Genomic DNA, 27,561 nt, shown 5'->3' on the forward strand with positions numbered 1-27,561 from the left:
AATGACGTCATATTACTGTGTGCACTCTCTGGTTTGAGATTATTTTCTACTCTATGCTAAATGTGACCGCGTCATACTTCGTTTTTCGAATTACTGTGCATGTTTTTATTTTGCTTGTGTTTTCTCTACAGCGTTCTTGTCAGATAGATAGATAGATAGATAGATAGACAGATAGATAGATAGACAGACAGCGAAACTATTATTATAGATAATACACTAACATTTAAAAAATTGATTGAAAATGCGTATAATGTGATTGGCAATGTTCAAAAATCTGGAATGTCATACTTTGTGAGGTCGTATGGGTAAAGGTGTGTAGTGAGGTGGTGTGGGTTAAGGTGTGGAGTAAGGTGGTGTGGGTTAAGGTGTGGAGTAAGGTTTAGGGTTAGGGTTAGGGTTAAGGTGTGGAGAGGTGGTATGGGTTAAGGTATGGTGTGGGTTAAGGTGTGGAGAGGTGGTGTGGGTTAAGGTATGGTGTGAGGTGTGTGTGTTAAGGTGTGGAGTGAGGTGGTGTGGGTTAAGGTGTGGAGTAAGGTGGTGTGGAGTAAGGTGGTGTGGGTTAAGGTGTGGAGTAAGGTGGTGTGGGTTAAGGTGTGGAGTAAGGTGGTGTGGAGTAAGGTGGTGTGGGTTAAGGTGTGGAGTAAGGTGGTGTGGGTTAAGGTGTGGAGAGGTGGTGTGGGTTAAGGTGTGGTGTGGGTTAAAGTGTGGAGTGAGGTGGTGTGGGTTAAAGTGTGGAGAGGTGGTGTGGGTTAAGGTGTGGGTTAAAGTGTGGAGTGAGGTGTGTGGGTTAAGGTGTGGAGAGGTGGTGTGGGTTGTGGTGTGGGTTAAGGTGTGGAGAGGTGGTGTGGGTTAAGGTGTGGATTGAGGTGGTGTGGGTTGTGGTGTGGGTTAAAGTGTGGAGTGAGGTGTGTGGGTTAAGGTGTGGAGAGGTGGTGTGGGTTAAGGTGTGGTGTGGGTTTAGGTGTGGAGAGGTGGTGTGGGTTGAGGTGTGGTGTGGGTTAAGTTATGTAGTGAGGTGTGTGTGTTAAGGTGTGTAGTGAGGTGGTGTGGGTTTAGGTGTGGAGAGGTGGTGTGGGTTGAGGTGTGGTGTGGGTTAAGGTGTGGATTGAGGTGGTGTAGGGTATTGATCTTCTTCGCGTGTTGTGTTTGGTGAGTTGCTTGAATGTGGGGTTAGTGGGGTGAGATTTTGGTTAATGGGGTGAGGTTTGGGTTAGTGGGGTGAGGTTTGGGTTAGTGGTGTGAGGTTTGGGTTAGTGGGGTGAAGTTTGGGTTAGTGGTGTTAGGTTTGGGTTAGTGGGGTGAAGTTTGGGTTAGTGGGGTGAGGTTTGGGTTAGTGGGGTGAAGTTTGGGTTAGTGTGGTTAGTGGGGTGAGGTCAGGGCCGGCGCTACCTATAAGGCTAACTAGGCCGTCGCCTAGGGCGCTGTCCGTAGGGGGCGCAAAAATGTGAAATCACAATTATTAAAAAGTACCTAATAATTTATCACTTTGATTAGATTACATTATCTATATACAAAGGTGACCAGGACGAACTATCAATTTTGCGCCCCATCTTCAAATTAGACCTATATATAAGTATTCGCGTTGGTGAAAAGGTCGGGGCGCTTTTTAACCAGTGTTTCTTCCAGGCTTTTTTTTCCGGGAGAGGGGGGGGGGGCGCAAAATCCATAATACTTTTTGCACCTTGATAGACTAGTGGTTATGAAAAAAAAACTAATCGATCGCAGCAGTGATTTTTCTACAGTAAATAAAACACACTGTTGCGTAGAGAGAAAAAGTTGTCTTACGAAAAATAGGCAAATCTTTACACCACTACCATGACTAATTCTCTCCTTTAAATAGTCGATTCGGGGTGCCGATAAAACTAATTAAAATATTTTTTTACTAAGCGAATTAAAACTAAAAATGACTAAAAAGGAATTAATTCCAAATTAATAGAATAAATGAAAAAAAAAAAAAAGAACGCAGGAAACCATTACACATATCAAGTTTCCATGATTGATAGTTTTTGTCCGAAAGAAATTTTAAAACGATTATTCAAACCAAGAAATGAGTTCGAGCCAATCTCTGGGTGGGTTGTGGTCTCGTGATGGATATACTTTGCAATCAAATGATTTAAATTAGAATTTAGTGAGACTGTCTTCTAATATATATATATATATATATATATATATATATATATATATATATATATATATATATATATATATATATATATATATATATATATATATATATATATATATATATATATATATGTATATATAAAATAAGGTGGTCCGAAAAAATATTACCCGGTGGGGGGGGGGCGTTTTAATAAGTTTTGCCTAGGGCGCTAAATAACCTGGCGCCGGCACTGGGTGAGATTTGGGTTATGCTGTGTGGTGTGTGAAGTGTTGGCAAGGGGAGGGCGAGAGCCGAAGTGTGGGACGGGTGGTGTGGGGTTTAGTTTGTGGTTCATTATGTCATGGGCGTTAGGGTGCGGTTTTTTATATCTATTTTATTATCATTTTCCATTAATTCTTTACAATATCTTATTTTGTAAAATTTACGAGAATTTTAAAATAACTAATTGTATTTGGTTTAGTGCCGTTCTTTTTCTGTCCGCTAAATTACATTACAGAGTTCAACATCGATGGGTTTGCTGCGTGTATATATGGTAATATATTAATATATGGATATATATATATATATATATATATATATATATATATATATATATATATATATATATATATATATATATATATATATACATATATAATGTATATAAATGTATATGTATATATATATAATGTATATATATGTATATGTATATATATGTATATTAGATATAGACGTAGAATAACATATTTATACATATATATATATATATATATATATATATATATATATATATATATATATATATATATATACTCATACATATATATACAAATACGTAATATATATATTATATATATATATAATGTATATATATGTATATGTATATATATGTATATTAGATATAGACGTAGAATAACATATTTATACATATATATATATATATATATATATATATATATATATATATATATATATATATATATATATATATACTCATACATATATATACAAATACGTAATATATATATATTATATGTATATGTAGGATTATGATTATTCCGCCCCACTACAAACTTATACACATTCATATATTCTCTACATACATATAAATCAAAACATATATAAGCTTTTATAAAACGAACTAAGCGAGCGGTAATTTTCCACCGCAAGCGACTCGGCTGAGTCGGTCTGCACGCACTACACACGCTCGCCTACACGTCAACAAACCACGCACTCCGTTGCTGGGTTTCAAATGGCCAAGAGCGAAAACTCTTGGAAGAAAAACATGAACTGTTTTGATGGTCTAAAACGTGGGTAGATAAACCTATATTTCCACACGGTCTAGTTTTGTGTGGCGAGTGAACCAACTGCCTAACAAGTAAGTAAAAGATACATGTTTTACTGTCAACAATATTTCATAAGCTTAGAACTGTAGACTTCATGCAAGTTGTAGATCTAGGCTTAAGCAAATTCTTTGTCAGTTCAAGTTTAGTTTTGTATTTCTCATTGATGTGTGTTCAATTTAGAAATCGTCTATCTAGATGCCACGATTTCCTTTATCCAACCCTAACCATTGTAGCACAAGACTGGACCACAAAACTCGACCACACAACTGGACCACACAACTGGACCACACAACTGGACCACACAACTGGACCACACAACTGGACCACACTAATCCAACACACTACTCCATCACACAACTGGACCACACAACTGGACCACACAACTGGACCACACAACTGGACCACACAACTGGACCACACAACTGGACCACACAACTGGACCACACAACTGGACCACACAACTGGACCACACAACTGGACCACACAACTGGACCACACAACTGGACCACACAACTGGACCACACAACTGGACCACACAACTGGACCACACAACTGGACCACACAACTGAACCACACAACTGGACCACACAACTGAACCACACAACTGGACCACACAACTGGACCACACAACTGGACCACACAACTGGACCACACAACTGGACCACACAACTGGACCACACAACTGGACCACACAACTGGACCACACAACTGGACCACACAACTGGACCACACTACCCCACCACACAACTGGACCACACTACTCCATCACACAACTGGACCACACAACTGGACCACACAACTGGACCACACAACTGGACCACACAACTGGACCACACAACTGGACCACACAACTGGACCACACAACTGGACCACACAACTGGACCACACAACTGGACCACACAACTCTACCACACAACTGGACCACACAACTGGACCACACAATTGGACCACACTACTCCACCACAAAACTCTACCACACAACTGGACCACACAACTGGACCACACTACTCCACCACAAAACTCTACCACACAACTGGACCACACAACTGGACCACACAACTGGACCACACAACTCTACCACACAACTGGACCACACAACTGGACCACACAATTGGACCACACTACTCCACCACAAAACTCTACCACACAACTGGACCACACAACTGGACCACAAAACTCTACCACACAACTGGACCACACAACTGGACCACACAACTTGACCACACTACTCCACCACACAACTTGATTACACGACTGCATTAATCTGCCACTAATCACAATCCATCTCATGTATACCAGACTAATCCTAATCTACTAGCACGTATATCTCTATCTAACACTAATCCTAATCCAGTCTCACTTATATCACTATCGAGAACTAATCCAAACCATTTTTATTAATATCTCAATTTTTCACTTTTCCTAATCCGATAACACACACAAATCCGATAACACACACACACACACATGCGATAACACACACAAATCCGATAACACACACACACACACACACACAAATGCGATAACACACACAAATCCGATAACACACACACACAAATGCGATAACACACAAATGCGATAACACACACAAATCCGATAACACACACAAATGCGATAACACACACAAATGCGATAACACACACACACACACACACAAATGCGATAACACACACAAATGCGATAACACACACAAATGCGATAACACACACAAATGCGATAACACACACAAATGCGATAACACACACAAATCCGATAACACACACACACACAAATCCGATAACACACACAAATGCGATAACACACACAAATGCGATAACACACAAATCCGATAACACGCACAAATCCGATAACACACACACACACACACAAATGCGATAACACACACAAATGCGATAACACACACACACACAAATCCGATAACACACACAAATCCGATAACACACACACACACAAATCCGATTACACACACAAATGCGATAACACACACAAATGCGATAACACACACAAATCCGATAACACACACAAATGCGATAACACACACAAATGCGATAACACACACAAATGCGATAACACACACAAATGCGATAACACACACAAATGCGATAACACACAAATGCGCACACCCTAACTTTTAGGACTAAAATAAATCAGAGCCATTCACATATTTACTGTTATCCGGGGAATTCACATTTTTACTACCATCCGGTGAATTCACATTTTTACTACCATCCGGTGAATTCACATTTTTACTACCATCCGGTCAATTCACATTTTTACTACCATCCGAAAAAATAATAAAGGGTCATGCTGTTATGTATAATACTTTGTGTAACTAAAAATGATGTTTTTATAAAAGCCACATTGCACCTTAACATCCAGTCTCTACCCCTCTAACACACTTACACGCCCCCCCCCCCCACCCCCACCCAGTTTCTCTCCACTAGGAACTTGTTATAACAGCCTAGTTTTCAAAATGTCCACAAGAAACGTGCCTATAGAAATATCTTACGGCGAACGTGCGCGCATGTGCGTGTGTGTGGAGTGTGTGTGTGTGGCTTGTGTGTGTGGCTTGTGTGAGGCAGTGATCGATGACAAGCCCAGTGTGAGCTGACTCACTATTGAGCGTTCAAGCGTGACCGTTTTACCATTGAAAGGTGTTTTTGGTTGTTTTTTTTTTTTTTAATCTTTCTAGTTAGCTCATAAGCGTTTTAGTTTTTCCCTCTATAAATCTTAATAGGTCATAACATTGGATAAAAACGTTCTACTAACAAGTTTGTATGTAATAATGCAGTAAAAGGAGAAAGTAAATACCCTAATAACTGTAAAGAAAAGCGTGAGTCGCTTCCAATTTTTTTAAAGGTATTCACTAGATAATATAGTGACCCACGCTTTTGTTTACAGTTATATAAATAGTTGTGTATTATTTAATATATAAAGAAATTTATTTATTTTCTCCTTTTCGATGCATTTGTTATTAAAATGTTTTTAAAAGCTTTATTTAACGTGCTCCTCTGTTTTTCGTGCTTGCTTCATCGCTGAGCGAAATTTCAACAATTTCTAATCGACGTATTTCTTTGAAAATTGGCACGTAGGTTAAGACCTGATGGCACTGATACTTAATGTAATGGGATGCTTAATTAAATTTTGAAGAATTAATTGAAATTTCCTTTATAAAGTACTACTTTACCACGCCATTATACTGACAATTGTCATGCTCATTTGGTACGCTATTGTCTTTAGACATGCAACTCTATTGTATTAAAAAAAAATTAAAGTACCGAAAAATGCATTAAAAATAATAACAAGCTTATATGTTACAATGCTCTAACAAACCGAGAGTGATCTCCCCTAAACTTTCTCGAATATTCTTATATGAAACAACAGGTGATGGCAACCCGGGATATAGACATAATTTTTATTCCATTTTAAATACTTAAACTTTTAAAAATAGAATGGAATCTCGTAGAAAAAATAATATTATTAGTACTTTTTAAATTCACATGCGTTTTTTTGAGAAATCGGAAATAACAAACATTACTATTTCTGGTCAAGGAAATAATTAAAAATTTGAAAGAAGGCAGAAAATTAGATCTTTTACTTACATGTGAAATTTCATTTATCTATCTGGAATAGAATTCAAGTTATGGGCTTTTGAAAAATTCTAAGTAGAAAAAGTTCCACTTCCTGTTATCTTAAATCGCTGAAAAGTTGATACAGATCTACAAACTTGATATAATACTTATATATAAAATTTCATCAACCCAGCTGTAACGGTACTCAAGTTATCGTGTTTATAGACACACACACACACACACACACACACACACACACACAGAGACATACGGACAAGATTGCAAAACTATGTTTTTTCCGACTCAGGGAGCTGTAAAACGTCGAGATTTGCAAAAATCTCGATTTTTTTTTTTGCACGATTACAAAACTTTCTCTATACTTCGTATATACGAGAAAGTAAAAAGGAGAAATATGACTTTCTGTAAATATATAATTATAATTAAAAATAAAAGTCTAGGTCGCTTCTTCTTAAATTCTAGTAAACATATTCAACACATAATATAGCAGTCACGCTTTACTTTTTAGTTATTTAAATAGTAGTTCATTATTATATATTTATAGAATAGATAATCATTTATTTTCTCCTTTTTATTGCATTATTACATAAAAGCTTGTTATTAAAACGTTTTATATACTTTTTCTAATGAATTTTTTTTTCAGTACTTAAAACATATTTTAACAGTAAAGTAGCTTACCTAAAAACAATTGTGCACCAAAAGAACACGACAAATGTACGCAAAATTATATATAGGAAGCTAATAAATTCATAAAAAAACTAACTGGGCATCTTTAGGGGTCGGTGTGGTCGAGTCGGTAGAAGCTCATGGTTGCTAAACCGATAAGTCACGGCCAGATTAGGGCAACTTTCCAGGAGAGACAACTGCCTTGTTTTTTGTTCTTTGTTGGACAAAGGCTATGGAAGCAAATCCAAAAAGAAAAGGGGGCTTAAATCGGAGTCAACCAGAGTTTCTTCCAGGCATCTCTTCGGGGGGGCGAAGCCCCCCCGAAAATTTTTTACCGCCCCCCCGAACGAAATGAAATTTATATAATTTATATAGAAAATATATACTTTTAACAGTGTCCGCCCCCCCGAAGAAAGTTTACCGCCCCCCCGAAGATTTCAAGTGCCCCCCCGGAGAAAAAAGTCTGGAAGAAACACTGGAGTCAACTACCTTTATAGCGCATAACCAGTTGACGCGTATACTGTGTTGGAGGGAATCTCTTCCAGCACTCAAACATTAAGAACGAAGAAGAAGAACTAGGCATCTAATTAGGTCAAATTCGATGTCAGATTGCATTGTCATCAGGTCTTGACTCATGTACCAAGTTTGGAACGAATCGGTCAGTTAGATTTGGTCAAAATTTCGCTCGGCAGTTTCTACTGATCAGTAGCGTAGCGAGGGGGGGGGGGGGGGCGGCGGGGGGGGGGACATATGTCCCCGGGCGCCGAGCTTAGGGGGCGCCAAAATGGGTTGGAAAAATAAATTGAAAGGTTGAGGGGGGTGCAAATTGAAAGTTTGAGGGGGGGGGGGGTGCAAATCAAAATCTCGAGGGGGGTGCAAATCGAAAGTTTGAGAGGGGGGGGGGGTGCAAATCAAAATCTCTAGGGGGGTGCAAATCGAAAGTTTGAGAGGGGGGGGGGGTGCAAATCAAAATCTCGAGGGGGGTGCAAATCAAAATCTCGAGGGGGGGTTGCAAATCGAAACGTTTGTCCCCGGGCTACGCCTCTGCTACTGATGATGCAACACGGCAGACAAAATATAAAAGACAGAGGAAACAAGTTAAACAAAAGCTTGTAAAAAAAAGCATTTGTCGCTTCTTAGGTAGTCAATACATAACGATTCATGCTTTTCTTTTTAGTTATTTAAATAGTGGTTCATTATTATGTATTTAAAGAAAATAATTTTAGTGCATAATTATACAAAAGCTTGTTATTAAAATATTTTTTATGAATTTTATCCTCTGATGAACAGCGTATAGAGAAAGAATTGTAATCGCGCAGAAAAAAATTAAATGAATTGTTTTATATTTTTCGCTTTTTACACTTCCCCACTCAATTGTCTACGGAGTATAAAGGATGTCTTGCAGTCGTGCAAAAATCTAATTCGATATTTTTTTTTTACTAATTGTAATTACAAATTGTTACGTTTTATTACCTACCGGAGCCGGGAAAAAAGTTTTGTCATCTGTGTGTGTGTGTGTGTGTGTGTGTGTATGTTTGTGTGTGAATATGATCATTTGAGTACCGCTTCAATTATGTTGACAAAACTTCATATATATATATATATATATATATATATATATATATATATATATATATATATACATATATATATATATATATATATATATATATATATATATATATATATATATATATATATATATATATATATATATATATATATATATATATATATATATAATTTCGATTTTGTAGTTTTCTTTCAACTTTTGATAGATTTCCGGTAACCGGAAGTGATATTTAATTTACTTCTTGTCTCTCGAAATTGATAACTTAAGAATAGTTAAAGCTATGAAGAAAAAAATTAAATAGAAGTATAAGTTTGCGAAGGGTCCTTTAAAAAAAATATTCACGATTTCCGAGAACCAGAAGTGGTACTTTGCTCTATTTACTTAGGAAAACGCTAACTTGAATACTGTTTCAGTTAGGTAGACTAAATTTCATATAGAATTATAAGATCTTATACTTAGATCACTCTCAAATTTTGAGTGACTCAATATCCGGAAATGACCCACCGTTAAAAAAAGGACAAAATATCGCATGCCATAGAACCCGACGTTATATAAAACATTAAAAACATACACAGAATGACACACAGAACACACAATAAACTGACAACACACTCTTAATACATCCGTACCACACACGTAACCTCTTGTGTTGTATTTTGACTTCCTCTCTTGAGTGTCAATCGGATCAGCCACCGTCCCTGCCCCTGGCCTGATTACTTTACCAGCTTGTTTGTACAAGCGCAGTTCTCCCCCTTCATCGGGGTACATTCGAGACAAAGCCTCGTTATCGCAGCTCACGCCAATACACACAGGCTGGGGAGGCGCTGGCGGAGCAGGCCGGCTATTTTTATCTTGGGTCTTTCCATTGCCAGCAGCAGACAGCCTCGCCTGTCAAAGGAAGATTTTTCATGATAGTATTACAATTTTTTTCCGCAGTCGTTACATTTAACTAAAAATAACATTATAAAGGGAGACAAATTTGCGCACACGTCGTTTTATTGATTTCAATTGGTAAGTGGTAAGTGGTAAGTGGTCTCATACGGAAACCTACTCTCACTTTTTTCCACCCACTCTCAGCCATATTTGACGGGATGCACTCCAATATAAGTTGTATGTAACTGATGTTGGCCCCATTCAGTTTTCCATGTGAGAAGCACGGACTCTCTAAATCTAGTCCAACACTCCAAACTGACGCCGATTTTTATGAGGCTTTCATCACAACGTTACCACCCGTGTGCCCTGTTTTCCAGAAGTTGAATTAAATGTTAACAATGTCGGAAGTTCATTTCTTGGATCTTAGGGCGCGGGTTTGTCCACACTACCAACTAGACACACCAAGGCATGCTGTAAGTCCCTTGGCGACGGCCCAGGTTTCAGGGGAGTCACGGGGCTCTTGGAGCTACCGGTTACATTACTGCACAGGTGATGGGCGCGACACATTGTTTCTTCCGGCAGAGCTCCCCTCCCCCGAAAACAGTCTACCCCAGGGGCGGAACTACAGTGACGCCAGACCCCGCAATGCGCGGGGGGGGGGGGGGGCACTCCATTTAAGGGCCCACAGCCGACCATAAAAAAAATTTCATAGTTAAAATTTAAAAAAAAAATTCTTGCATTTTTGACTTGATCGTTGTTTTGTTGTATTATCTTTATTCTATGGACACCACCCCACGCTCTTGTATATTCTTTTTCCCTTTGTTTTTAAACCAATGTGAAAGCCGAGTCCTCTTTCTCCTACAATTAAACTTAGCAAAGATAAGCAAACGTTCAAACCACTTCCATGACTTATTTCCCTTTTTTTAAAATAGTCAAAAGGGGTGCTCATAAGCTCCTTTTAATAGATTTGTACTAAACAATTAAAAAGCAATTACTTCTCTTAATTATTATTTTTTTAGAAAGTGCTTACTAAAGAATGACATTGCATAAAAATGAAATGTATTTAAAATTAATAATATAAATGCAAAAAACCATAAAAATAATCATGACACGAGACACCATTACTTCTACAAAGCTTTTATATGTTTTATATTCTTTTGGCCGACTAGAAGTTGAGAGGTCTTATAGCAGAAATAAAATAAAACTGACTTTCCCAAAACACACTGAAGCACTTCCACACATGACGATGTAGTAATTTGTTTTAAATTGAAAAAAAAAACATTTTTTTTCAAATCCCGAACAGGCCAGTAATGTGCATCCTATGTTCGCATTTTGTTTGTATATATATATACATATATGTATATATATATATATATATATATATATATATATATATATATATATATATATATATATATATATATATATATATATATATATATATATATATATATATATGTATATATATATATATTTATATTGGGGGGGGGGGGGGGGGGCTAAAACGATTTTTTGCGGGGTGGCCATTTTTTTCTAGTTCCGCCACTGGTCTACCCTGGAAGAAACATTGGTGCGACACCTAATTAGATTTAGTCATCGAGTGTTGTAGCGAGACTTATTCCTAGTGTTGTGGGAACTTTTAAACGACTGTCTGTGGGGGCCAACTTGCTCATATGTGATGCGCTCAGGATGACACTGCCGCCGGTTGTATTCAAGTAGTAACCTCTTCCGCTTATGCAGGATCACGGGGCGCTAAATCACATATTTCCGTTAGGAGTCCCCACTCCAATATGTACAAATGTTAGGCCTATGACAGAAACCTTTGCAGGGCTGTACTCAACAGCTTCCCAAGTTTTCATGGCGATTGGGTGAATGATGCAGTAATGCTTAATAGACAGAAAAATGTTTTTCACATGTACAACTGTATGTGGCCAGGTCACGCGTTGGATAACCTTCTGATTTAGGGGAGGGGGGGGGATAACAAAAAGCCAGACCCTAACACACCCCCACCTCAATGACGTCATTTATAAATGGTAATTGACTAATAATAATGTTCAATTAATTCTAAACGTAATTAGTTTCTAAATAATTATATAAAAAATAATCTTACCTGCCATGTTTTGTGAATTAGATGTGCCTAATACTATGAAAGTAAATTAATATCTGTTGACTAGATCTAGTGCTGTCTAGTGTCTGACAAAATGTACTGAAGTGGTGAATCGTACGGTTAGGAAGTAGTTCATAAACGATACATTTATCTCCTCGATACTTGTGAGGTTGAGAAAGAGGGATGGGATGGGGTCGGCTCGGGAAAAAAAACTTGAAAGAGACAACAAAAGGCCTTGTTCTATGTACGTCAGCATCGCCCATTGTAAAACTTACTCAGGGGAGATTATTCCAAGTATAGGCTTTAAAAGTTTACTATGATATTTCTTGTAAAAGCAAAAACAAGTAAACGTATATAAAACTGAAGTTTCTAGTATTATATTATTTTTTTATTATTTGTAGGATGCAAGATAGTACATGATACAAATTCAACCACTATCACAAACGCATTAACATTGGAAAATGTAGAATGGATTTCGGGTCCCTTACCAATGCCGCAAAGAAGAACCGCGCATCATGAAAGCCCACTTCATATGTAGCGGTTTTTCGTGCTATGGACTTTGTTGGTTTTTTTTAAAGAATTTTGCCGACTACAACGTGTGTTTGATTGTAGGGAAATAGAACTCGGTCTTGACGATGGTTAAAAAATACAACTATAAATAACTGTTTTAATATGTAAAAAATTGGTCGACAATTTTTGAACCCCCTTTTTGGTCCCCATCCCCTGCCCCATCCGCGACAGTACACTTTTGAGGATCGGTCAAACAGTTACGTGTCCTCTATTTAGCTATCAAAGGGAGGGGGGGGGGGGCAACAAGTCAAAGAAGTCATTCAAATTTGAAGAGTTACCTATATTTTACACTGTAGTTTGTGTAATGGATTTTATCTTTTGCGGAAGAGCGTGTATACTGACTGTAAAATAAAGATAACCGTACCGCATCTACAGTGTTTTTCTTTTACAAAACAAATATCAAGGCAAAAATGCACGAAAATTAAATTCAAAATTTAAAAAAATATTAATTTTGGTTAGCCGTGGGCCTCTAAACGGCCTGCCCCCCCCCCCCCCCGCGCATTGCGGGGTCTGGCGGGACTGTAGTTCCACCCCTGTTCATCAGGTAAATGAACAACTACTGACTAGTGTCTTTAACAAAATGTGCAGAAGTGGTCAGTTTACAGTTCAGTAGTTCATAGACGTTTGGTTAATCTATGCATTACATCTTATTGTAAGATTAAGGGTGTGGTGAGGGGTAGAGATGAGGGGTAGGGGTGAGAGGGGGGGAGAGAGTTGGGAAGGTTCATTGGAAGGGGACAAGAAAGCGCCGATAAACATCTACATCAATAGTGCCGACTTTTCCCGGTCGTCTAGAAGACCAGGATAGCCGCCGCAACATTTCCCCAGCCCGATTTCAAAGCGTGCCGGCACAGTCAAATTTCAGATGCTGAAGGGAGATAACTTAAACCTTTACAAGTTTATTGATACAGCTGTTAAAGTAAAAATGAAAGCAATTATAAATGTATGAGATCGAAATAAATAATTATATTTTTTGTAGAATTCAGGCCAGTAGTTTAAACACACAATCATAGATATGTATTTTAATAATGTAAACAATATAACAATACTTTTTGTTCTCCTAATCGACGCCACTAAAAAGAACGGTAGGCTACGTCTTTGAAGTTGTCTATATGTCTGGCGGTCGAGCTATAGTCTGTGCATTTTTCTCAAAGACGTTTGCCGACTATCGTGTTTGTTTGTAACTGTAGAAGAAAGATAACTCGACCTCCACCTAATTTTTATTTTTTTATTTTTTAGCGCAATTTCCTTACAGGAATTGCGATTATTAACTCGTCATTTCCGTATGGATGTGCGCAGCTTTAGATCGTATCTCCTCCTCAACGAAGCAATATCGAGGACTAGTTCCAAAGCAAATATGTTAAGCAAGTTCCGAGGATGATTGTGGGCCAAAAAAATTCCCGGAATTCCTTCCAGGATTTCACGGAAAAGCCAAAAAACCTCGAAAAAATGCAGTTTTTGCCCATATCTCAGCAACCAGACCACTTAGCGACTTGAAACATTTACCAATCGATTTTTGCGATAATTTAGAACAATATTGCCGAAGAAAGTTTTCAAAAATATCCTTTCGTTCGGTCACAAAAAATTAATTTCTTCTAATTTGTATTGGCTAAGATTTCTAAGAATATACAAATATTTCTAGAAGAAGCGAAGCGGTGAAGTTCTTAACCAAGCACACCGGCTGAGGAAGTCGCTAGTGAGAGGTAACACGCTGCCATTGGCCAGACTCGCGCAGATCTCGCGAGGGGCGGGGATTTAGCGCAAAGCACTGAGGTTCGAAAGGATTTTACCATAGCGAATGAGCGGAGGTTCGAAAGGATTTTTACGTAGGTCTGTGAATTCTAAAAAAATTAATTAAGGAAATTGCGCTTAAATTGTCACTAGACTTTTTATTAACCTGTTTTTAAATAATTTTAGCCAGGATTTTTGGGCCCCCAATCAGTCTGCCCCCCCCCCCCCCCCCCGCATTGCGGGGTCTGGCGGCACTGTAGTTCCGCCCCTGATTGCGCGTCTATTGAACGTGATGGCGCAGCTATTGAACCTGATGGCGCAGCTATTGAACGTGATGACGCGTGTGGTGTGGTTGGATAGACATGCCTACTAATTCGGTCCAAATTTTAATTAATTCATAAAAAATTAATTAGGCATCCAATTAAGTCAAATTTAGTTTCAGATTGCATTGTCTTCATGTTTTGACCCACGTGCCAACTGTGAATCGTATCGGTCAAGTAGAACTGTCCGAATTTTCTCTCCAGCGTTTCGATCTAGACAGATAGACAGACAGACAGACAGACAGACAGACAGAGGAAGTGAGTTAAATAAAAGCTTGTAAAAATTCATAAAAAAGTTTTAATAACAAGCTTTTATGTAATAATGCACTAAAAAGTAGAAAATAAATTATAGACTACTATTTAAATTACTTATTAATTAAGGAAATTAATTAATAAGGGGTCATTCATAAATGACGTCACACTCGTAGGGGGGAGGGGGGGGGGGTCCGTAATTTTGTGACGATGTGTGATGAGGGGGAGGAATGGGGGGTCAGATGTTGCGACGTCACACTTTTGCATTATAAAAAAGCAATGTTAGAAAACGAATTTTAGACGTTATTTCGCGTTTTACATAACTGTTTTAATAAATTGTAATAGTTTAGACAAGATTTTAGAAAAATATCGATGTTTTAAAAAAATTCAACTGCAAGTTTGGGGGGGGGGGTAGGTTAAGGTGTGACGTCATTTTAGGGTGGGCGGGGTCTGGCTTTTTGTGAGGACGTGTGACGAATGGAAGGGGGGAGGTAAAAATCGTCAAAAAAGCATGACGTCATTTATGGATGACCCCTAAGCACTAAAATAAGATTTTCTATTAGACTTTCAATATGAATTATTCCTTATAATTGTGGTAATGCGGTTGGTAAAATTGCATGCTATTCACTAGCCTCAAAATTCGCGGTTGAGTTTTTGTTAACGCAACATTATGTCATTCTCAACATTTAATTTATTTCTTTTCTTTTTTTAAATTGGAGAAATCCAAGAATTCATCTTGTAATTCATCGGGAATGCTGGCAACATCAGAGAAACAGAGAACAGGTCACGCATCAATGCAGATTTTTCTTCTTTCAGCTCAGGGAAATAACACCGCAGTTCGTTTCAAGATATTCAAGATGCCCAGAATCCTCTTTTAAATGTGAAGTGGATTGAGATCTTATAATTCTAGACAGATAATACAACAGACGAGGAAGCCATTTTATGTACGCCTTGTTTATTCTGTATCGGAAACGGAAACATAATGTATATATCTCACAATCCGATTCATCTACCACACTGCAGTTTCCTCAAACATGGCAATATTTCCAAGATTTATTTTTCTTCGCCAATTTTGAAACTTTGATAAAAATGCCCCGAGATTATCACGAAAAGAGATAATATTACTTTATTTTCCCTGAAGCTTCGGGTTAAGCTTATGTTGATGTTCGAATATATCTGCTAGATATACTACTCTCTCTAACCACACTTTGTAGTTAACGTATATCAAAAGGTCTTGTTTCCCTTGCACTTCCAAGAACAACTTGATTTCATCAACATTTCCTTTAGTAAATAGCGTACTGTAATTTAGATAAAATGCATAAAAAACGTTTTAATAACAAGCTTTTATGTAATGATGCACTAAAAAGAAGAAAATAAATTATAGACTACTATTTAAATAACTAGAAAGAAAAGTGTGGGTCAGTTTAGTATCTATTTGATACTTTTACTAATGTTAAGGAAGATACCCACGCTTTTCTTTATAGTAATTTAAATAGTAGTGTATAGTTTATTTTTTACTTTTTAGTGCATCATTACATAAAAGCTTGTTATTAAAACGTTTTTTACGGAAAAAAATTCAGTACTTTACATGTTTTATTTACAATAGAGTTACATGACTAAAAACCATTGCGCGCCTACTGAACGTGATGGCGCAGCTATTAAACCTGATGGCGCAGCTATTGAAAGTGATGACGCGTGTGGTGTGGTTGGATTGACATGCCTACTAATTCGGTCCAAATTTTAATTAATTCATAAAAAATTAATTAGGCATCCAATTAAGTCAAATTTAGTTTCAGATTGCATTGTCTTCATGTCTTGACCCACGTGCCAACTGTGAATCGTATCGGTCAAGTAGAACTGTCCGAATTTTCACACCGGCGTTTCGATCTAGACTGACGACAGACTGTCGACTGACGACAGACAGAGGAAGTGAGTTAAATAAAAGCTTGTAATAAAAAGCAGAACCTCGTGATCTTTATTCATGTCTTCGCACAGTTCTTTAAACAGACGGGGGTTTAGGTTTAGGTTTTCTGAAAGCCCGATTTTGACTCAAACATAGGTGGCGCACCATCCGTACAAACCTCACAGCCGTTTATCATTTTAATCTTCCAGTTCAAAATCCAAAAACATAAGAATTTAGAAGAATATCTGAAATTCGGCTTTACTAACATCAATGGAAATGAAATAGAGAAGAAAAACGCGTAATGTGCAAAGTTGTTCTTAGTCATGACTCAGTCATAAGTCTATGAAACCTTCAAAACTAAAACGTCATTTTGAGACGTTCGGAACACACCAAAAAAATTGAGTTATTTCGTCGGCATAAAGCTAATTGTAAACGTCAGAGACTCTATCGAACAGGAAGTTTTCACCAAGAAAACACAGCATTAGTGCAAGCATCACATGAAGTCGCATTACAAATTGCCAAGCAAAAAAAAAAAACACAATATGAGAAAATCTGATCAAACCCTGCATGTTGAAGATGGTGAAATTAATTCTTGGGGTTAGGGTTAGTAAACATGCAACAAATATCTCTTCCTAATAATTCTATTCAGCGGCTTATAACAGACATTTTCGTAGACGTTACATAACAAAATTTGAAGGAAATCATGCCTCCACTATTGTTTGCTTTTTAAGTTGAATCAACAGACGTGATTTTGTGTAGCTTTTCTTTGTGAAATATATTCATTCAGATGATAGCAAAGAAGAGTTGATCTTTTTTGAAGATGTCACGGAGAAAATAAATACGATTTTTTAAACTGGATTTCAAGTATACGAAGTATAGAGAAAGTATTGTAATCGTGAAAAAAATCGTTTAAACCTACCTGAGTCGGAAAAACATAGTTTTGCAACCTTGTCCGTATGTCTGTGTGCGTGTGTGTGTGTATGTGTCTGTAAACACAATAACTAGAGTACCGTTAGAGCTAAGTAGATGAAATTTCATATATAAGTATTATATCAAATTGGTACATCTGTTGCAACTTATCAGCGATTTACAATAACCGGAAGTGGAACGTTTTTGTACTTTCAATTTTTCAAAAGCCTAAAACTTGAGTACTATTTCAGATAGGTAACTGAAAATTCATATGTAAGTAAAAGATCTAATTCTCTGCCAATTTCTAATTTTGAGTAATTTCCGTTGACCGGAAGTAGTAATTCATCCTGTTTCCGATTTCTCAAAAAAAAAAACGCATGTGAATTTATAAAGTACTTATAAAATTCCGCCCTATTATACACATTTTATTTGGCGTTCACATGGTGCGCAATTCTTTTTTTCTACGCGATTCTATTTTATTTTTAAAAGTTTAAGTATTTAAAAATGGATTAAAAATATTTTCTATATCCCGAGTAGCCATCCCCCGTAGTGTTATATAAGAATATTCGAGAAACTTTAGGGGAGATCATTCCCGGTTATTTAATACGCGATTCTATTATATTTAAAAAATGTGTAATATACAAGAAAGTTAAGGGGAGTTCCCGCCCCCCTTTTTAAAAAAAGTTAATAAAGCATTCGTCATCGAGTCTACGTAAAAAGTTAAAATCGGCCCAGTGGTCTAAGCATTGCTCGCAAGTGTCCGCCCGTGACGACGATAGACAGAAGAATGAAGTAAGTTACATTCCTATGTTGATATATATATATATATATATATATATATATATATATATATATATATATATATATATATATATATATATATATATATATATATATATATATATATATATATATATATATATATATATATATCACCTAACAGAAACGCTTCTTATTTTATTAGCTGTGAAAAACTAAAAGTAGTTTAAGTTTCCATGTACCGGAAATCGCTCCAAAAAGTTGAATGAAAACTAAAAGCAAACTAAAAATTTGATGTAACAACTATATATATGAAATTTCATCAGCCCAACACCAACGGTACTTAAGTTATCGCATTTACATGCACAAAGACAGATAGACAGACAGGAATGCAAAACTAAGGTTTTCTGTCTCAGGGAGGCGTGAACGTCGATTTTTTTGTGTGCAAAATTCCAATACTTCCTCTATACTTCTTCTATACTTCCTCTATACTTCCTCTATACTTCCTCTATACTTCCTCTATACTTCCTCTATACTTCTCTATACTTCCTTTATACTTCTCTATACTTGCTCTATACTTCCTTTATACTTCCTCTGTAGGCTACTTCCTCTATACTTCGTTCACTATAAAGTAAAATAAGCTTTGCCACTGCAGTTCCACACAGCTTGAAAGAACTCGGATCGACAAATGGCCTGCCATTTCCAAACAAGCTTGTTGCAAGACATTTAGGCGCCTAAAATATCAGAACTAGAAATGTGTTTACGTCACTGGATCGATCACCCGCAATACATTCAGCTGGGGGGAGGGGGGTAAATCAGGGGTTGTTGGGGGGGGGGGGGGGGGTCAGAAAACACAAAACCTGAAAGTGTTTAATTCAAGATTGAATTCCGGATTGTAAATTTAGTTCACAAGCATTCTGATATATATATATATATATATATATATATATATATATATATATATATATATATATATATATATATATGTGTAAATGTATATATATGTATGTATACACTTGCTGCATACCCCTACTCCGCCACGGTGAATCTTCTTTAAATGTTCCAACTTGGGAACAGAACAAAACTAAACACAAACACAGCACAAACACAAAAGAAAGACGTGCACAACGCAAACGAAAACACAACACAAATACAAACGCAAACACAAAAAATATGCAAACACAAACACAATGCAAACACAAATGCAAGCGCAAAAAAAACGAAAACACAAACGCAACACTCAAACACAAAAGAACACGCAAGCACAAACACAATGCAAACGCAAACACAAAAGTAAACGCAAAAAAATACAAAACGAAAACGCAAACACAAACGCCAACGCTAAAGACAACTTAAATGCAAACATAAACGCATAGTTCTCACAGTCTAGCCCTGATTCAACTTAGTAATCGACTTTAATACCCAACTTATCCATAAAATAAATAAAAGGCAGTATTTAAAATATCCGTGTCTTATCTATCATATTACACTATATCAGTCCATGCTAATTACATTGTTCAAATAATTATGCCCTCTTGAACATCCGCAGAATTTGCATTCACTTTTTTTTTTTACTTTCTCGTATATACAAAGTATAGAGAAAATATTGTAATCGTGCAAAAAAATCGAGATTTTTACAAATCTCGACGTTTTACACCTCACTGATACGGAAAAACGTAATTTTGCAATCTTGTCCGTATGTCTGTGTGTCTGTGTGTGTCTGTGTGTGTGTGTGTGTCTGTGTGTAAACACGATAACTTGAGTACCGTTACAGCTAGGTTGATGAAATTTCATATATAAGTATTTTATCAAAATCGTAGATCCGTATCAACTTTTGAGCGATTTCCGATAACCGGAAGTGGAACTTTTTCTACTTTGAAGTTTTCAAAAGCCTATAACTTGAGTACTATTTCAGATAGATAAATGAAATTTCAAGTGTAAGTAAAAGATCTAATTCTCTACCTTCTATCAAATTTTGAGTAATTTCCGTTGACCGGAAGTACTAATTTACGCTATTTCCGATTTCTCAAAGAACGCATGTAAATTTATAAAGAACTAATAATATTGCGCACTATTATGCGCTTTTTGCTTTGGCGTTCACTTGGTGCGCAATTCTTTTTTTCTACTAGATTTTATTCTATTTTTAAAAGTTTAAGTAAACAAAAATCATGTCTATATTCCGAGTTGCCATCCCACATAGTGTTATATTAGAATATTCGAAAAAGTTTAGGGGAGATCACTCCCGGTTTATTTTAATTAGCGTGAGTTGAATTTCTTTTTACAAGCTTTTATTTAACTCACTTCCTCGTCAGTCGTCAGTCTGTCGTCAGTCTGTGTAATAACAAGCTTTTATGTAATAATGCACTAAAAAGTAGAAAATAAATTATAGACTACTATTTAAATAACTATAAAGAAAAGCGTGGGTGTTTTTCTTAACATTAGTAAAGGTATCCAATAGATACTAAAGTGACCCACGCTTTTCTTTATAGTTATTTAAATAGTAGTCTATAATTTATTTTCTACTTTTTAGTGCATTATTACATAAAAGCTTGTTATTAAAACGTTTTTTATGAATTTTTAAAAATTACTTTCTATCCAACTAAACTACACGCGTCATCACGTTCAATAGGCGCGCAATGGTTTTTAGTCATGAAACTCTATTGTAAATAAAACCATGTAAAATACTAAAAAACAAGTTAATTAAAAAAGTCTAGTGACATTTATGCGCAATTTCCTTATGTTATCTAAAAATAACTCTGACGTATAATGCTGGGGTGCGTTCAAGCTAGAAGAACGATCGGTTTGTAGGTGTTATGTAATTTTAAAATTTGTGACCGAACGAGAGGATATTTTTGAAAACTTTCTTCGGCAATATTGTTCTAAATTATGGCAGAAATCGATTTGTACATGTTTCAAGTCGCTAAGTGGTCTGGTTGCCGAGATATGGGCCAAAAACTGAATTTTTTCGAGGTTTTTTGGCTTTTCCGGGAAATACATGAAAGAAACCCGGAATTTTTATGGCCTATGCTCATTCTCGTAACTTGCTTAACATAATTGCTTTTGGAACTAGTCATCGATATTGCTTCGTTGAGGAGGAGATACGACTTAAAGCCCGGACACACATTCATCCATACATTCATTCATCCATCCATTCCCAGAAATGACGAGTTAATAAACGCAATTCTCCAGAATGGAAATTGCGCTAAAAAAAACGTTTTAATAACAAGCTTTTATGTACTAATGCGCTAAAAAGTAGAAAATAAATTATAGACTACTATTTAAATTACTATAAAGAAAAGCGTGGGTCCCTTCCTAAGTATTAGTAAAGGTATCCAATAGATACTAAAGTGGCCCACGCTTTTCTTTATAGTAGTTTAAATAGTAGTCTATAATTTATTTTCTAATTTTTAGTGCATTAGTACATAAAAGCTTGTTATTAAAACGTTTTTATTGAAACAAAATTCACTTTTTTTTTGTCTACCAGCCACAGGTACACACGTTTTTAAATTATAGGCAAATATATTTTTCTTGTTCGGAAAAAAATAATTTATAAAATAGTTATTGGTCAAACACAATGTGCTTTACTATGCGTTGAACGATATTTACGCCAAAACAAAGAAATAACCAAATCGCTAAAAATCCGACATATTTAAAATAACGTAACCTATCAATACCTATTAGAAAAATTAAAAGTAAATTACATACATTATTAGTCAAAACAACACCATATTAAATGCATGCCTTTATTAAGAGTCTTAAATTAATTCCGTTAAAAACTTTAAAAAAAAATTAATTTGTATGAGTTTTGGCTGAGAAAAATGTATACATTTTATAACGTATGTCTTCATAAGTAGATCCAGTGGCGTTGCTAGGTTGGGTGTCACCCGGTGCGGCACTTCGTGGTATCCCCCCCCCCCCCATCGAAGTCACAAATTATATATATATATATATATATATATATATATATATATATATATATATATATATATATATATATATGTATATATATATATATATATATATATATATATATATATATAGGCTATATATATAAGCGTGTGTGTTTGTGTCGGCCTCCATGGGCCTATAATTTAAATATTCGCCACATACGCGTATATGTATGTGCATAAGCTTTAATCACTGCAGTCACGATGTTTATCTTTAATCTGTTAATAATACAGTTGGGTGTAGCATTGTTTTCTCTATAGTGAGCCCGTTTACGTCATGGTGTCACTCCTACCCTCTTGTAATAATAGTCGATTCGTACATAAAAGACTATTTAAGTTTAATTCAATCATTAATAGAACTGGCAAGAAGCATTTTTCTTCTGTACATTTTGCAATGTTTTGCCTTGGTGTCACCCCCCCAATTGGTGTCACCCGGTGATGTCCGCACCCCCCTCCCCCCCCCCCCCCCCCCCCGCACCCCCCGGCCGCCTCTGAGTAGATCTATAGATCTAAATCGAATCTTATTGAAATAGTTAATTTCTTTTTAATCATTGTAAAATTGGAATTCGAATCATTAACAAATTGTCCTATACGTAGTTGCAATAATAATTTAATATAATTAATAACTTTACTTAAGCCCACCGGTACTTGATTCTATAATTAGTAAATAAAAATTTTAATTGTTGCATTTGGAGTACTAATTGGGATTAGGGTTAGGTAGAGAATGGTACTGCTAATTGAGTTAAGATTGGGATTAGGGTTAGGATAATGGTTAGGTAGAGAATGGTTCTGTCAATTGAGTTAGTGTTGGGATTAGGGTTAGAATAAAGGTTAGGTAGAGGTTGGTACTGCTCATTAAGTTAGGGTTGGGATTAGGGTTAGGGTTAGGATAAAGTTTAGGCAGAGGATGGTACTGCTCATTGAGTTAGGGTTGGGATTAGGGTTAGGGTTAGGATAAAGGTTAGGCAGAGGATGGGACTGCTCATTGAGTTAGGGTTGGGATTAGGGTTAGGGTTAGGATAAAGGTTAGGTAGAGGATGGTACTGCTAATTGGGTTAGGGTTAGTGTTGCCTTTTAGGGTTATTCACCCAGTTAGACTTCCATGTGACAAGACACTTGACAAAATGCACCATTTTAATTGTGGCCTTTATTTATGCATATATTAAACACTCGACATGGCACTAGTTTATTTAACTAACCATTTTTGCCGACCAAGAGTCAAATAACTTCCAATCGTCTCGATCTATCATATCGCCTCATAAGTCTATACATAATAATATATATTATTTATTTGGACTCATTTGTATTTGCACTCATCTACTCTCATAGAACTTATATTACATAATTCATAACAGTTAGGGTAAGGGTTGGGTTGAGAATAGTAGGGTTAAGTTATCCACATTATCGTTGTAATAGATTGAGATAATTGTGAGGTCAAGGGAACTCACTCTTCTGTATTAGTATTATATTTATATTGTTATCTTGAGTGATGTCCCTTGTGCATGGTACTTCCGTCCTTTCCGGTTAACAAATAAAGCTGTTTACATGCTCATGGCTTCTGTCTCCGTTGTATTCATAATCCACCTCAATCGTAAAGATAGAAAGTTACAAACAAAACGATCAAAAAATAAAATACTCCGACATATGCTCTCTGAATCAGGTGAAGTTTTGTCACTCAAGTTAACACAACCTTTGTATTTCTGTAGGTCATACTACCTTTGGTTGTTGAAGGACACAGTCCCTGGTTGTTGAAGGACACAGTCCCTGGTTGTTGAAGGACACAGCCCCTGGTTGTTGAAGGACACAGCCCCTGGTTGTTGAAGGACACAGCCCCTGGTTGTTGAAGGACACAGCCCCTGGTTGTTGAAGGACACAGCCCCTGGTTGTTGAAGGACACAGCCCCTGGTTGTTGAAGGACACAGCCCCTGGTTGTTGAAGGACACAGCCTCTGGTTGTTGAAGGACACAGCCCCTGGTTGTTGAAGGACACAGCCCCTGGTTGTTGAAGGACACACAGAATTTCTTGCGATTAAAAACAATTTTCTGTGGTCTACTTTGGTGTGTTTGGATAAGGGTTATAGAGGCAATTTTTTTCTTTGAATTCATTGTGGTGTTAGTAGAGTCTGAGACTTGAAGATCTGTTTGACTTTGCTAAGACCGGGGGACGTGCTTTGTGTTGATGACAAGGAGAGAAATTCGAACATGTAGTTGTTGTCAAAGTTAGCGCCAAGATGAGGCGCAGTTATCGCCGATGGTTCAGATCCTGTTCTTTTGCTTTCCCCGCAATAGTACTTGTATACGTCACAGTTGTTCACAGTGGTTTACTTTTAGCCGCCATTACTTATGGCGTTCGACCACTTGATGATGTCATTTCCAGCAGAGGCTTTCGTAAACTTCTGGAAAATGGTCAGATGGAAGGCCACAACGGGTCGGTCCAACAGCATCGCCTCCCACAGTCCATTATTATCGGTGCCAGAAAGTGTGGCACTCGCGCCCTCATCGAGTTTCTAGAAATGCACCCGCAAATAATATCTCCAAATGATGAGATGCATTTCTTCAGCAACGACAGCAACTACAAACTTGGCATTGAATGGTATCGTAAAAAGATGCCATTGTCCTACCCAGAACAAATCACCGTGGAGAAAACACCACGGTACTTCATATCTAAAATCAGCCCCAGTCGCATTCACAGAATGAACAGCTCTATCAAATTAATTGTTATCTTACGACATCCAACCACTCGCGTCATATCTGACTACACTCAGATCTGCGCCAACAAACTAATGAAAAATGAAACTGCTGAGCCATTTGAAATGTTGGCCCTTGACAGACAAACAGGCCAGGTGAACCCCGAGTACCGGGCCATTGCCATCAGCATGTACCACTTGCACATTGCCAGGTGGCTCGAGTTATTTTCACTCAACCAAATTCACATTGTTGACGGTGAGAATTTAATCGTCAACCCCCTGGAAGAACTGAGCAAACTGGAAAGTTTTTTAAACGTGCCCCACATCATCAGCAGAGATTGGCTCTACCTCAACTCTAGCAGGGGCTTTTACTGCATGAGGAGCCGGCAGGGGCGCCAGAAATGTCTAGGCGCAAACAAAGGAAGGAAACATGTCAATATTAGTGAGAGAGTCACGCTCAAACTCAACGCATTTTTTAAACCGCACAACGAGAAGCTTTTTCAACTCATTGGTCGCAGATTTCATTGGAGCTGACTCTCCATCTGTTTCGTGCCAGCCATTCAAGTGTGATGAAAGTGTGAGGGATAAAAGTGTGTGAAAGCTGTGTGTGGAAAAACAAGATGAGAGTGTGGAATAGATTGGCAGAGGGAGTGATGAGTGTGTTTGATTGGTAGTTGGCATTATGTGATATATTGTGATTGGTTTCAACGATTGAACAATCTAAAGCCTCCAAATAAACATATGTTAGAAACGTATGGTAAGCGTGGGAAAAACATAATGCGACACAGCCATTACCTCCACCCCCACCCCCTAGACAAGTTGTACGACAGTTTTCGTATACACACACATTTATTACAAGTTCCTACTCTTTTTAAAGTGTATGACCGTTAAAAAATTACCAACCCACAGCTATAACCAAGTTGGTGATCAATTCATTCTTATGCAATGACCTAATCTCTTTAGTAACAAATTTAATGTTGTGCATGACCTAATCGCTATGGCTAACAACCTGCATTATTTTGGGAACGTTCTTTTCGCCTAACTAAATGATTCAACCATATATCTCTTGTCGGCATTAAGGGTTAGGGTTATGCATTAATTATATACTGCTAGAACAGAATCATATAATGTTATGTAAAATTGACATAGAACAAGATTATATTGGTCAAATGCATCAACTCGTAGTTAGAACAATGTCAAATTGAAACGTTTGGGAGGAAGCAGATGAGTCACGTAGATAAGTGGAGATTGAACATTGTGCCTTTCTTTAGCATGGCCTCGAGTTTTTCGAAAAAATCAAATTGTTTAGATAGAACAAAATAATACTGAGGGTACGACTGTGTTTTTGGGTGGTCGTTTTTCTAAGTTTTGACTTCAATGCTAGTCTGTTAAGTTAACTGTTTAGATGGACAAATCTGGTGACAGGTTAACTTATTACATAGACAGTGCCATTCTGGTGAAGTAAACTTTGCTTTATAGAGCCACTTATTTGCTTCTCCCTGATAACTTCTTGCTAGCAGGATATTGCTGGACATCTTGCAACAGAACCTATTTGGCGTTTCAGTGTATGTTTTATAATATTGTAGTCTGGCTTTTACAATTACACATGAATCTATATGTCAACAGAGATTTGTAAGATGTGTTCAACTGCTCTCTGCATATTTATGGCAAACATTTAAACGATATTTCGCTCACACATCATTATTTTAATTTTTGTTGCCTGTCCTCTACTCCGAAAATAAGGCCACAACTCTAATATGAGGATGTACTTTGTTAAATATGCTATATATATATATATATATATATATATATATATATATATATATACATATATATATATATATATATATATATATATATATATATATATATATATATATATATATATATATATATATATATATATATTCATTGCAATATATTATTTTTTCAAAATATTTTGTTGGTTTGTTTTTATTTTTAGTCGTGTAAAAATAATATATTAATATGACTCAAATATATTGAAGCACAAATACAACACATTTATTAGTTTCACAAATGTCATATATATGTAGGCCCATTTCGTTTACAAATCACAGTATATATATATATATATATATATATATATATATATATATATATATATATATATATATATATATATATATATATATATATATATATATATATATAATCCCTTAATATGCGTTATCATTTTAGAAAAGAATAATAATGTTAAATAAAAC

General features: G+C 36.5%; 1 protein-coding gene across 1 annotated transcript; it reads left to right on the top strand.

Annotated features, from left to right (window-relative positions):
- The first annotated feature begins 3,340 nt into the window (after window positions 1-3,340).
- On the top strand, window positions 3,341-27,114 carry LOC131928019 (heparan sulfate glucosamine 3-O-sulfotransferase 5). The gene is made up of 2 exons (XM_059283912.1): window positions 3,341-3,482; window positions 24,357-27,114. The coding sequence occupies exon 2, from the start codon at window positions 24,881-24,883 to the stop codon at window positions 25,868-25,870; it is 990 nt and encodes a 329-aa protein (XP_059139895.1). The 5' UTR covers window positions 3,341-3,482; window positions 24,357-24,880; the 3' UTR covers window positions 25,871-27,114.
- The last annotated feature ends 447 nt before the right edge of the window (window positions 27,115-27,561 follow it).

The sequence above is a fragment of the Physella acuta genome, unplaced genomic scaffold (assembly GCF_028476545.2).
Source record: "Physella acuta isolate Inbredline_101_S28 unplaced genomic scaffold, ASM2847654v3 ptg001455l, whole genome shotgun sequence".
In the NCBI taxonomy this organism is placed as follows: domain Eukaryota; kingdom Metazoa; phylum Mollusca; class Gastropoda; family Physidae; genus Physella; species Physella acuta.